Source organism: Rissa tridactyla, chromosome 2 (genome assembly GCF_028500815.1).
Source record: "Rissa tridactyla isolate bRisTri1 chromosome 2, bRisTri1.patW.cur.20221130, whole genome shotgun sequence".
Lineage (NCBI taxonomy): Eukaryota > Metazoa > Chordata > Aves > Charadriiformes > Laridae > Rissa > Rissa tridactyla.
This window is the reverse complement of record NC_071467.1, coordinates 68,128,344-68,142,582: the sequence shown is the minus strand read 5'-3', so window position 1 is coordinate 68,142,582 and position 14,239 is coordinate 68,128,344. Positions and strand designations below refer to the sequence as shown.

The 14,239-nt window shown below is 39.7% G+C and overlaps 1 protein-coding gene across 3 annotated transcripts in view; it reads right to left on the bottom strand.

The window, feature by feature from the left end:
* Nucleotides 1–1,137: 1,137 nt before the first annotated feature.
* ANKS6 (ankyrin repeat and sterile alpha motif domain containing 6) overlaps nt 1,138–14,239 on the bottom strand; it is a 44,557-nt gene continuing 31,455 nt past the window's right edge. The window contains exons 13-18 of one of the 3 annotated variants that reach the window (XR_008465032.1): nt 13,554–13,670; nt 10,481–10,548; nt 9,056–9,172; nt 8,029–8,125; nt 6,388–6,846; nt 1,138–2,050 (exon numbers count right to left, since the gene is read on the bottom strand). Coding sequence is in view for 1 of the 3 variants with exons in the window: in XM_054192643.1 (XP_054048618.1) it covers nt 2,001–2,050; nt 8,029–8,125; nt 9,056–9,172; nt 10,481–10,548; nt 13,554–13,670 (449 nt within the window). In the remaining 2 variants the exon portion in view is untranslated. The remainder of the gene's footprint in view (nt 2,051–6,387; nt 6,847–8,028; nt 8,126–9,055; nt 9,173–10,480; nt 10,549–13,553; nt 13,671–14,239) is intronic. The other 2 variants (XR_008465031.1, XM_054192643.1) reach the window with 2 other exon arrangements.

Below are 14,239 nucleotides of genomic sequence, written 5' to 3'. Positions count from 1 at the left end.
GTATGGGGAAACCGTGCTGCCACAGGGCCCACAGGCACTAGGTAGTAGCCGTAGTTTCGACTCATCACAGATCACTTATTCCCAGTTACACCGCCAGGGGCTCCAAGGCACCACCGCACGGGTTTGGCTCAGAAGCAGCAACTGTTTCCTGGTCTTAATAACAAGCTGCATTTATTACTCTGCTGCATGTTGAAGTCTTTGAACCAAAACTGCCCACACGTCTCTTCAGGAAAGGACAGGGCCATTAGCTTAACACTACATGGCTTGCACCCAACATTTCTGTAGATCTGTCCTGCCGTTCCTGCCATGTCATCTTTAGTAGCAGCTCTTGAAAACTGTGAAAGCAGAAATTACATATTTTTACTCTAAAGCTGCAATTAATGCTGAAGCACAATTTTGCATAAAGATTGATTTCCTTGGGCGTAAGACATGTTGGAAACATAAAACACCACGCTAAATGTTGACAGTGTTGTAAGTTCATTGACGGATGTGCACAGAAAAACGGAACAAAAATTGCTTTGTACTTGCTATAGTATTAACACTTGAAACGTTAATAGCATGAGCGCCAAGGACCTCAGGGTACCAGCAGGCTCCGATTGCCCTAATCAGCTCATAACCATCTTTCTTCTGCAATACCCCCCTGTAACCTCTTCTCCTCTTCCTCCTGGGGATTTAGCTACCTGTGTTCAAGGTCAGATCTGACATGGCACAGCTGCACAACCTGGCACAGCTCAGCTGCTCTGCTGTTTGCTGTCAGCATCTTGGAGTGGTACCTCAGATGGCCAAACCAATGAAGCCATCACAGAACCAGCTGACGCACCCGGAGGCACCTGGGGGACAGCAGGGGCATCACCGCTTTCACCGGTGCTCTTCTCTCTGTCACTACAACCACGTCCATCCCTATTTCTGCTAAACTCCATAAAACCAGCACAGTGATGAGGGTGGAGAAATGTAAAATCTTTAGTTCTGTACAGAAATAGTTACTTCAGGTCACTCCCCTGCACTGAAGCTCCAAGATCTTCTTGGCTTTACCTGCACTAGTACTCCTGGACTCACACTGAATTCAGCCAGTGGTACAGTTAAATATTTGTGAGTATACTGTCAGAGGCTTCCGATGACTTGTATTTTAATTGCTCAACAAAAATTTTTTAAGCAATTTACTAAGCAGAAAATTATTTCCACTATAATAGTCCTTTCAAAATTATTACAAAGTTATAAAAATGTATTTTAAGGATCTGCTACTGTTGCTGTTCAAAAAAACCCAGCCAGTATCAATCAGTTAAATGGCTTTATTCTCAAAACAACCAATCAGCAATATAAAATATTTTAACACTATTTCTGTTTAAATATTGGTGACAGATTATGCGTTTCCTTAAATAAAGTGCTATTTTTACAAATAGGTATTTCATATTTACTTTTACTGCTGTTCTAACCTCTTACTATTGAATAGATAAAGTGTATTTTGGTTAATGCAGAATGCAGCATTACTTTTTCTTTATATTCCTTCTCATGAAACCATTACATTTTCAATTAGGACTCCTTTATCTGTATTCAGTCAACAAAGGCATATTCAGTTTAAATATTTCTCCATGTAGAAGCTCTCAGATTTTGTGGTGGTTTTCATGCCTTCTTCCACTCTTTTGTTGTTCTTGACCATGCCCCTGCGGGCCTCCTATGGCTTCTTCATCTATGGGCAGTAGTAGAATAAAAACATGAATCTTCTTATACGGTCATTCATTCTTCCTGCCCTTCTGACTTCGTTCTTCTTCAATCCAGACCACTGACGCCTTGAACAATTCAACACTTAGGCTGAATTGTAAAAGCAATCACTTTATTATTTTCTTTGATTCTTTGTGGCATTTGAACTTTAAGTACATTACTGCAGAAAATCCTATATAGCTGTACTTAGGACTTAATTTTTCAAATTTTCATTTGTACACTTGGATTTACTCAGTCAGATGCCAAACTTCACCATAAGAAAAAAGTTTTTTTTCCAGTAGCTACCTTTTAGGAGAAACAGCTTCTTGTGGTTTTACAGAGCAGCCAGGTGCTGTAAAAAAAAGAAAAAAAAAAAAATCTGAAAAACTGCAACCAGGACTCAGACCTTTAAAGAAGACAGAGTAATTCCAAAACTAGCGGAAACAAGACCACGTTTACCAGTATCACTGTTATCCCAGACTCCAACAATTTGAACCTTTTCATTTTACTCATCTTAAGCCCTCTCCTGCAGGAAGAAGGTATGAAAAGTCAAAGTCACATGTGAAAAGGCCATCTACGGCTACAAACCTTTCCAGCATCTCTCTTTTCTCAATGCGTGTCTTTCCAGCAAGTGACTACTTGAATCCTGTATGATTTTTATTTTCAAGGCTATATTGGTTTTGCTCCTATTTTTACTTCTCACTCTGCAAACTCTAGTCTAACTCCCTCCTTTGGATAATTTCCATTTGGTATTTTTCACGTGGAATCCAACAGTAGAATATAAATATAAAAATGACTCCACATTCTCTTACACTTTATTCTGTCACATCTTTTAAAATACCTATATACCTATCTGCAGATATACATGTGTAAGTATGTATCAATATGCAACATACTATTATATGTAAAGAGAAGCTGGAACACCAGAATTACCACAAAGGATTATAGATTGAATGGCATCATATTCTTTTTTCATCACAGGCATAGATACTCTTCATTTAACTTGTATCTGGAGAATATTCAGTTTGTTCTTCTGGTATCTAAATCCTCCCTTTATTCAACGCTCCTACTAGATGTTGGGGCGTTCTCTTTCCTTCCCACCTGTTGTAAGAGAAGTGTTATGTTTAGGCGGAGCAGCTGGATGTCTATACCAAGCGATGAGGCTCATCTTTTTCTTTTGAGCATTTCAGTAAACCTTGATATTAGAAGGTAAACTAAGCTAACTGGCAGTTAGCTCCAGCTCCAACAAACCTTTGTTAATTTTTTTTTCATAATGAGGTTAAGAAATGCCCTAGGAGAAAAAGAGGATTGTGCCCTTCAGAGTATGAACCTTGGCTGCTCTCTTGCTTTTTTCATGTCATTTTTGTAGAACTGGCAAATTCTGTTACAAGCCCCAGACTTGGACAAGGGAACTCCATGAACTGTTTCCACTTTTTATCAGTAGATCTAAAATGTAACACTTCCTTATATACATATTGTAACTAGCACATGGGATTTCTCTCTTCTGGGAGAAATAATTTCAGTTGGTTTTCTCCTTTTCTTTCCATATAATTTCATAGAATTCACATGAACTTTTTTCAGCTTTTTGTTTCTGATTTGGCAAGTCTGTGTTGAGATACAGCTCTCTCCTTTGGTGTCATTTTCTTCAATGAACCTGCAGACCACTCTCAGATCTATTCAACCTCTTCATTATCCACTTGATGACTGCATGAATCTTGACTCCCCCCCAAAAAGAAAACAACCCCAAAACGCTAAACAATTAGTTCTGGCAATTGGGCATTCAAAAAGTCTGAACTATGGTGCCCCTGAACCTAATGGCTTATGGGTCCAGTAACCACTGAATTATTTACACTGCAGTTAAGGCAGTCATCTGCCTTATGCAGTTCAGGCAAGGATTGGAATACGGAGCTCCCGCAGCCTAACCTGGTATCACTGATGTGGGGAGGGGAGGATGTGGTCTCAGTATCCTTCTCACAGAAAACAAATGTATGTCAAAGCCTCTTTTCCATAAAGCAGAATCAGCTCACTTCCAGCCCCAGGCATTGCCACAGCAACTGATGTACAAAGGAATCTTTCTCCCAGCTGTGAGATTTATTATAATTGAAATAGCTCATCTGCCAAAACTCAACAAATGCTCAACAACTTTTCTGCAAATTCTTGCAGTGAGTATCACAGCGCGCTCAGAAGCAATGACCTCAGCAGGAGGCGCTCAACCAGAAGCTAGCTGAGGATACAAGCCAGAAACTGATTTTGAACTGCCAAAAAATACATTGAGAAGAAACTGTAGTATCTTCTCTAAACAAGCCTGTTGCGTGAAATTGGTTATACCATCAGTCCTCTCCTTCTGGTAGTCTTGCTTTTACTTTTTCTGCCTATCGTTGTTTTCCTTCTCCTGCATTCCTTAGAAGCGTAAATGCAGATAATCACTGCAGTTCTCTTTTCCATTCCAGAAATAACTCTTCTGGAAGCTTTTGTATTTCTGTTGCCTGCCATCTCATAGCAGGTTTCACAGAGCAGCAACAGCTCCTGACGCAGTGGCAGCAGGAGAGGGGCTGAGCCTGGGCAGTGTGAATTGGGGCCATCTTGGGGGGACGTGAAACCAAGTGGAGATTGGAGCTGTGGATGGGGAAGGGTGCGGAAGCTGTAGACATTCGCAGGCTTGGTGACGGCAGTCAGCTTACAGACCTCCACAATTATAAGCCACATTTCCAGAAAGTGAGGATTTACTTTCTCTTCCCCTGCTTTTTCATTACTGAGCCTTACGGATACATTTAGATTGTTATTTCATTATCTTCTTCACACCCCTACAGGCTGGAAACTTCATAGAAGCAGAGCTTCACTGGCAGCCACTCCCTTTTAGGTATTGAGCTTTTAAAATTACTCAAAATATTGAGGAAATCACAGTGATATATGTGTAAACAATAATACTGACACAGCTAGAAGAACAGGATGCTTTTGTCATCCTGTGAGCTACACCTAGCTTTCTAAAAGGGCAAACCATGGACTGGCTTTCTTGCTAATGGTGTTCAGACAGGCTTCTAGGAAGAGCTCTACAGAAACCAGTGGTTGTGGACCATGCAAAAAGCAGAACAATTTCACATTCTACTTTTCAAACACATCAGAGGAGGCAGTTACAAATGCCATGATACCAATCAATGATCAGAGTGTAACGAGCTAGAAAAGTAAGTTCACATCAGAAAAATTAAATGTATTCACCACTGAAAAGCTCAGGAAGGTTGCCATTCCAGAAGCCGCTTTTATGTGGGAGTCCAAGGTATCACAAAGCAAATAATAACAAATTGCTAAACAGGATGTTCTGGATTAAGCAGCTGAACTGCTGAGTACAGAGCACAGGTTCTTGTTTACATTGCCACATAACTGAGAAGTGATAAAAATGATGCTAATTTTTTTTAATGGTTCAAGAGGAGATCCAGGGACACACAGGCCGGTGAGATAGCCAGTAGTACCAGGCAGATTAGCGTGAACAAAGAATCTGAAATTTGTGGAAAACAATCACAAAGGGATTTGAAGAGTCTTGCCTCACCAACCTACTGGAATTCCTTGAAGGTGTCAACAGTCTTGTAGATAAGAGAGATGCACTTGATTTTTAAAAGGCATTTCACAAGGTCCAAAGCTGTCTCTTAAGACAGTAAGGAAGACACAGGGTAAAAAAGAAAATTTCTTGTGTGGATACATTATCAGCTACGAAGGTAGAGGACAGGAGGTGGGAGTAAACAGTGATTTTTTCCATAGTGGACAGACTCACCACTAGCATTTCCATAGGGATCTACACAAGGACTCAGGATATTCAATATTTGATTTCAAAAGGGCATGTAGAGTGAAGTGACAAACTTTCATAAATTATCCATGTAAATAAAAAGAAAGGCAAACAGAAGACTGGCAAAAGGACTTCATGAGACATCAGTGCCTAGACAATGAGATGGCAGACAAAATTTTATTAAGATAAATATGAATTAATATGAAGTAAGGCATATGGAAAAAACAATGTTTGAGTAGTTATATAAAATGATAGGGTCTGAGCTTGAACTCAGTAGATGAGCTGGGTAAGAGATAGTTCTAATTAGTACCAATTCAGTCTTCAGATATAGCTGGAAAAGCAGAGTACTAGAAATAACTAGGAAAGGACAAGAGAACCGAAAACAGAGAACACAACTGAAAAACAAGTATCACTGGGCCACGTGTAAATCCACAGTATGCCTACATCATGAATATTCTATGCTATGCTGATATCTCCAAATCTGAAAGGATACAGTAGAAAAGGAAAAGAGCGTCAGAAAAACTATGGTATAGAGAGTGATTAAGCAGCCTGTAAGTCTTCTGTCTGGAAAAAACACAACTGAGGAAGAGTATGATGGGTATCTGTAAAATCATCAGTAGCACAGAGGCAGTGAAGAGAGGACAATTGTCCACTGTATCTTCTGATCCAGTAGGATGAAGCAAAAGAAGTCAAGACGCGGCAAGTTCACAGCAAATGAAAGCAAGCAGCTCTTCACATCAACGTCAAATGAGACCGGATGAAAAAGCTGAACACAACTATATGGACCTTGGATCTGACTTGGTACAGCTGCTCTTACGCTCTAAAACATTAGATAATCTTGGAAATTACTTCAAGTTCCAGAGACTGCATAAGGGTCCCACTGCTACTTTTTATACTACAAAGCAGCTTACCTGGTGCGGAAGCTTCTTTTATCTACGTGTTTTCTTCCTCTTCCTTCTCTGTTAGTGCTTCTGTTGCTGTTTCACAGTCAAATCTATTTCATGGAGCGCTCACACACAAAACCCCAAAAGTTAGATCTCCAATGGCAGCCTCCTCGCAGCATCTTGTCAGGTGGTCAGCAGGAGCAACTGTTGCCTCCATTCTTACAAAACGATGTTCTCCCCAGCTCTCTGTCACCATTACTATCTTTTGCTGTCTTCAAGACACTTAAACTCCGTGGTTAGCAAGTTGCTTGGAGACATGTTACACCTGTGTGCTTCTTCAGTTCTTCAGTAATTCCAGTTCATTGCACCATGTTATCAAATCCCAAATAGCAGCTTCTGCTCACCTAGTAGTACCTACAGAAGAGGCTCTTCAAGTCTGGGATGTTATCAAGAGGCATCCAGAAGTTCCCACACATGCTGGCTACTCTGAGAATGGGAAGTAAGCTGCACAATGCATGCAGTGACACCTGATAGCGGCTTTCAGCCAAGTAGACTATAAAGAATATAGAAAGTAGCCCACACTGACAAACTACCCGGCAATGCCCAAGACAACAGTAGGAGAACACCTGCTACCAAGTATCTAGTGATATTTAGCTGACTGAGACTGCAACAACTGGCACTTGCTCATTATTAAGGCCTCCAAAGCATAAAATACCTGAAATATTATTTCACATAAACACTAAAGAAATTATATGATTTTGTGAGTGAATGCAAGCAGCAAAATAATCAACTGAAGAAGCATAAGAGGCACTTTAACATGGTGAATTTCTTGAGGACATTCAATGGCTTTCACATTCCTCCTAGAACATGGATCCAGAAATAGATGTATGAACAGGTTTTGCCCCATTCCTTAAACTTGAGTAACAGATGCATATCTGCTTTTGGCCCAGGCGGCTGGCAGGACAGAGATTTGCAACTTTTATACCTAGGGGTGACTCTAGTAAATGTATTAATTTGTTACAAGTCAGCAACACTTTTCTGTACATTTTGATTATAGATAGCACATTTTAAAGACAGTTTCTCCAGCAATGGCTTGCTTTTAACACTGCAAAGAAACCATCTATAGACAATCATATAAAAACATTACCTATACAAAATAACTTAATGCATACATACATGCTATCATATCCCAAATAGCAATTGTATTAACATAATTAACATAGCTATCTAAGCCAGTATAGTAAATTGTAAACCTCGAATATATTTAATCTACTTGATCACACTAAAGAAAATTGTCTTCTATAAAGAGTATGCAAAAGTACATTATCTAACATTCAGAAACGCACCTCCCACTGCTGCTATATATATATACAGACTATATACACTATACTGTATACGATAGTTTGCTATATTTACAGCAATTTTCTGTGTTTAGTAATGCATAACAAAAATCTTATGCTTATTTCAGACAATACTGAAGTGTATATAAAAATCTTACAGATAGCTCTACCTTTTTACCTTGAAATCTCTAGTCTCAGCAAAAGACACAGATACCCAACAACCATTAACCCAGAAAGCAGTTAACTGGTTTGTTCGTCACGTTCTGTCTTCTAGACAGTATTAATTAAAAGTATCAACATTTCTCAATTAATTTCAGGTGCCACTTACACTGGGAATGACCTGGAGGTCGTGTGTTACTGACACTACTCTCAAAGGAAGAGTGGAAGTTGTGTATAGTTTCTTGTAAAATCTGTCTCTCTCGTCCCTGTAAAAGCACAACAAATTACAATAAGGTATTCTTAAATTTCTGTTTAAACAAATTAGTATTATGAGTTCACAAAAAAAGTGTAAATTTGCGTGTCTATGCCCAGAGAGTCACAGTGTACTATTAGGAATAATAACCAATCCTTATCTCCCAGATATGTAGAAAACCTTACAGTAAACTTTTCCTGAAAGTACCAGAGAGCAATAGAAACATTTTAATGATTTTCTTCATAGCTTTATAGCATGGAGCATCATTCACCTCCCCTAATTTTTAGCCTCATCACTTGCTGCTGTTGATCCTAACTTGGGGAAATTATGTTTTGTTTAGCTAAGCTTCCAGTATCAGAGAGAGAATGGACCTCAAAACTGCAAAAGCAGCTGAGAAGTGTCAAAAAGCCTACTTAAAGAGATGCTCCAGTCCATAATCCCTCTGACAAGAACACTGCTTACTGCATGCCATTCGTTTATGTCAATATGAAGTTAAAAAGTGCAAGGAATGAGAGAAGTGCTGTTTACCTAATCACAGAGAAATCAAAAACAGTTAAGCAAAACACAGGAGGTCTTTCCTTTTACATTATAATCTCTAGCTGGACTATAGTGGCCAGATGATTCTTTTTAGCATCACTGAAATCAATGTTCAGTAACTGCAGTACTGCCAACGTTTATGTTACCACTAGCTTCTGATAAAATTTCCAATAGTCTGTAAAAGAACCCTGCAGTAACTGAACTTGGAAAGAGTTCATGAAAGAGAACAAGGAGTACCGCAAAGGAAGATATTTTTCACTAATCAAATACATTAAATATTTTGTTTGGAAAACATTCATTTGGCTTTTCTAACTAACATCTGCAATTGAATTTTGAAATGTATGTTGAATTAACAATATAAGCAAACCTTGAATTGACTTACTAAGTACAGTACTTCAAAACGTACCTTTCCTGCGTTCAGTTCAGAAATAGCTGCCAAAATTTGCTGCCTTGATCCATCAGTTTTAATACCCAGCTCTTTCAGATCACCATCAGTAAGTGTAAGGAAGGCTTCCATATCAACCTGCATATGAAAAAAAAAAAAAATCAAAGAAAAAATATAAGATAAATATACCTAGGCAAAGATTCACTATTACAGGTTAAAAGCGGTGGGGTTTTTTAATTGTATCGATTTACTGTAAATATTGCGCACACAAATATTTTTAATCAATTACCAGCACCAAATGGTACCCACTTTACCACTCTGTTGTCAGATTTTAAATATGCTGCTAATAATTCAATTCATTCTGATAGTATATTTAAAATATTAATGAATTTTTATTTTTTTTTCAGACAAGCTCTATCAGTACAAAATATATACTCTCCACAAAAATTGCTCTACTTACAGTACCAGCTAGTTGAATAAGCCCAAGACTTCTCTCTTCTCTTTTCTCCCCCCTCCACATCCCCCCAAGTATTTTTGGAATTTCAGAATATTGTGTGTACTTTTCCAGTGCCTCCTAAGGAAAACCTAGGGTTTGCTCATATATCAGGTTTTTATCATATCAACACATCCCTAAGGCGGTGATACAAACAAACATCTCAAACTTCTCATATTGATATAACCTTCACACACAGAGAATATTCATTTCTACAAAATGCTCCCTTGCCTATCGTGTAGGGGAACAAAAATAAGCCCAGTGTATTGTGATGCAGATAAAAAAAATATGTGTTTGTGGTGCTGAATCCTGAACTCTGCAGCAATGTCAATTTATTGTATGTTCACTCACTACCCTCTGCAAACAAACACACAATTATTGCTCACATCTGATATCGTTTTAAACACCGTAATGAATTACTTTTACTTTTTTTCAGCAATGTTTCCTTTCATTGCATCCTTCAGGCAAGTCTCTGTCACAGACCTCATCCACAATGATGCTTAGGTTCCCCAATTTAATTCTCCTGTTGCTTATTCATAGCAGATAAAGAAGAGAGAGCAGCCATCTCAGTGACTCACACCCTGCTGTTCTCCACCTGCAAATGAGGTTCCAGCTGTAACGCCAGGGATGATACATTATGTCCTACAAACTGTTTAGCCATATTGGATATAGACATCTATAGAAAAGCAGAGTGTAAAAACAGAGAGGAAAAAAGATATCTGAAGCACCTATCTGTACCGAAACTGTATGTTCAGTGTAAAAAGCACTGGTATTTGCAGTATCCTTGAGAATGCCAGAAATACCACTTGGTCTGAGTTTCAATATCCTCTCTGCAACCAGAAATGGTTGTAAAAATTGAAATGTGAGACTCTGGATCACAATTCTAATGCAATGTGTGTTGCACCCTACCTTTTCTAAAACACTAAAAACTAAATCTTTTAAAAAAGACATACCTCTTGTTCCTCAAAAATAGGCTGATATTTCTCAAGGGACAATTTTTTAAGGATGCCAGTCAGCTCATCTGTAATAATAGAAAAGAAAAAGAAAACATCAAAAAAACCCATGGATTAAGAAAGATTTGTGTTCTCCGCATTGTTAACTGATGAAAGTATATATTAAAATATGTATTCCATGCAGTGATATATGCTAACAAAAACCCAATTACATTTATTCTGCATCAGAAATTAAAATATTGGCTTATTGTCTTCTCACCTATTTCTGTATACTGGAATTCTATCTACTCTTAGATTGCTAGGATAAAATCTTTCCACTATATCGCTGCTCTTCTTCATTAAAAAAACAAACCACTAAGGACAACTTAGGCATTTCAACGTCTAAAACGCAGGTGCTTGGCCCAGGTGGGGACAAGCAGGTTAGACGTGCAGGTTAGACAGCAAAACTCCTCAAGCAGGCCATGAACTGAATGGCATATTTCCATGTCGTCATCCGGGAAGGCGAAGCATAGAGCAAGCGACCACCCAGTTGTTCATTCAAAACTGTGATACAACAAGGGTGTATCTTCAATTGGGTTTGCACGGAGAGGTTTTGTTAGCTGGCGGGGGCTACAGGGGTGGCTTCTGTGAGAAGTTGCCAGAAGCGTTCCCTATGTCCAACAGGCCCAACGCCAGCCGGCTCCAAGACAGACCTGCCACTGGCCAAGGCTGAGCTCATCTGCAACAGTGGTAGCACTTCTGGACAACATAGTTAAGAAGGGGGAAGAAAAAAAAAAAAACACCTGCTGTGCAACAGCAGCAGAGAGAGGAGTGAGAATATGTGAGAGAAACAACTCTGCAGACACCAAGGTCAGTGAAGGAGGGGGAGGAGGTGCTCCAGGCACTAGAGCGGAGATTCCCCTGCAGCCCACGGAGAAGCCCACGGTGAGGCAGGCTGTCCCTCTGCAGCCCATGGAGGTCCATGGTGGAGCAGATATCCACCTGCAGTCCATGGAGGACCCCACGCCAGAGCAGGTGGATGCACTCAAAGGAGGCTGTGACCCTGTGGAGAGGCCACGTTGGAGCAGGCTCCTTGCAGGACCTGTGGCCCTGTGAAGAAAGAAGCCCACACTGGAGCAGGTTTGCTGGCAGGACTTGTGACCCTGTGGAAGGAACTCATGCTGGAGCAGTGCATGAAGAACTGCGGCCCATTAGAAGGATTCATGTCGGAAAAGTTTGTGGAGAACTTTCTCCCATAGGAGGGACCCAATGCTGGAGCAGGGGAAGAGTGTGAGGAGTCCTCCCCCTGCGGAGGAAGGAGTTGCAGTGACAACATCTGATGAACTGACCATAACCCCCACTCCCCATCCCCCAGCTCCGCTTGGGGGGAGGAGGTAAAGAAATCAGGAGTAAAGCTGAGCGCAGGAAGAAGGGAGGGGTGAAGGAAGGTGTTTTAAGATTTGGGTTTTATTTCTCATTACCCTACTTTAATTTGACTGTTAATAAATTAAATTAATTTCCTCAAGTTGAGTCTGTTTTGCCTGTGGTGCTAATGCTTAGTGATCTCCCTGTCCTCCTACACACGAGCCTTTTGTTATATTTTCTCTTCCCTGTCCTGCCGAGGAGGGGGGGTGATAAGAATGGCTTGGTGGGCACCTGGCATCCAGGCAAGGTCAACTCATCATAATCTGAATCTCTTCTCCCTAAGTGCCTCACATCTGGGCATCTTGCACACAGACAGCTGAAGTCCAGCTATGATGAAACCAGGGCAGAATTTAATTTTCATAAGCTTACTTTCCAAGGCTAACAGCACTAGATATTGGGTTTCCTCTCAAAGTCTAATGCAATTAAAAGTTGGAGGACCTGATAGTGACTCTTCCCACACATTTAAAATGCGATTAGCCAGTTTAAAAGTGTAAGTGGAGTTTCAGAATAACTCACCATCACCTCTCTTAATTACACGCTACCTCTCTCAACTAAGGATTCTGTTCATTTTTATTGCTTTGCTGTCACAAGTGATTAATTTATTTTTTTTCCCCAGAAGTACCAAAGCAGCCAGTTAAACTAAGGAGTCAAATTCAAAATGAAGGACATGAATGATTACATCACACAACCAAACTATATTTAATATTCCCCATATAAACTCACTTTCGATGTAAAGACATCACTATTCCATTCCCAAATATACTTTGCTTTCATTTATTTCACTTATTTGTCTTTTGACTGTCCCTTTTCTTTCATCATCAGTAGAAATGCGAAAGAGAATCTGACTCTTTAAGCTTCTAAAAAGAAATCAAGTATCTTGAGATGGACACACTTTTTCTGTGCACCATTCTGGAGCCTCCTTCTTTACATAGAACAGCTCACAGAAAACTGAAGTGAGAAATTCTAGTTGAGTCTTATATTTTGCTAGGGCTTTGGGTTTTTACCTCAAGACCAATAAGTTTGGTATGCTTACCATGATTTGTAAAGGTTGGCGTGGTTTCAGGCTAAAAGCTTAACTGAGGTTAATTCATGAAAAAATTAACTGAGGTTAATTCACAGGAAAAGGTAGCCAGCTTTAAAAACATAGCATGAGAACTTCACCATGCAGTTTGATGAAAAATACCATTTTACAGAAAGAAAATAAAAGTTTCATTAGACGCCCTTATATTATTAACCTTTTCTTCTTTTAGGTTGTTAGTTAGCCTTCTAATTTCTAATCACACTGATGTACTTAAATTATAGGTTGTGATATGGGAAGAAGCTTTCAGGGTCTCTGAGCCCAGAGTCTCGCTGTCACAAACAACTACAACATGTAACACTTTTCACAAACACAGACAAGGCTTTCAGCTGTAGGCCTTTCATGTTTTATTTTCCTCTTTCCCTCTTCAAGTGCCTGTATTATACATTAAGTTTGAACAAAACCCGAAACCTCTCAGTTTTACAACTCTTGCATAGCGTATTGTTTCTCCTTTCCTTTTTCACTCGAATTTTGTCCCATTACCTACATGCCTGGAGAAAGCAAAGGTTCTCAGAGCTCCTACTACTTCTGCCACATTACTCGTATTTAGCACCTCTTTTGTACTACTCAGTAGTAGTAGGGTAAGATTACCTTTCTCCAAGTTTTCAGAGCCTCCTTTTACTCTCACATGGTTTCGTCTTTCATGATTCTCTACATCACTGGTTCTCAGAATAGGGACAAGCTGTTGATGGTCCACCATGTGGTTACCTAAAAAGAAACCACACACACCTCTGAACTCTGCTGCCTGCTGTTCCTTCGCAGTAATATTCAATGCAAATCAATTTTCTAATTCATTTAAGTTTAATTGAAAGAAAAAGAAAAGTTAACATTGCAGGCCTTCTGTACTTATTCTTCCGATTACTGATGGGCCTATGAGCATTTGTACTTTGTTGCTGAATCAACTCACAGAGAAGCCCTTGAATTAAAGGACTAGTTAACTACGAAAGCTCACTAGCACAATGAATCCAGAACTACTCCGGCTTTTGACGACCTGTCACACTGCTCCAGAGGAAACTCGCTGTATCATGGCACTAGTGGTACAGCCAGAAAGCTCGGCTTCTCCAGGTGAGGATCTAACAGCTGATAGCTTGGGGAATTCCCTTGTTACCCGACAGCAAGTTCTCTTCCCTTTATATAGTTCTAAACCAACAACTCTCATGTTATCAAGCCATCGTTATAAAATGGCACTAACTAAAATGTGAAAGGATCTTCTCCAGCAGTCAGTACAATATGTTACAGCTAAGCCATGATAACAGGACAGAAAGTGGGTCACATAT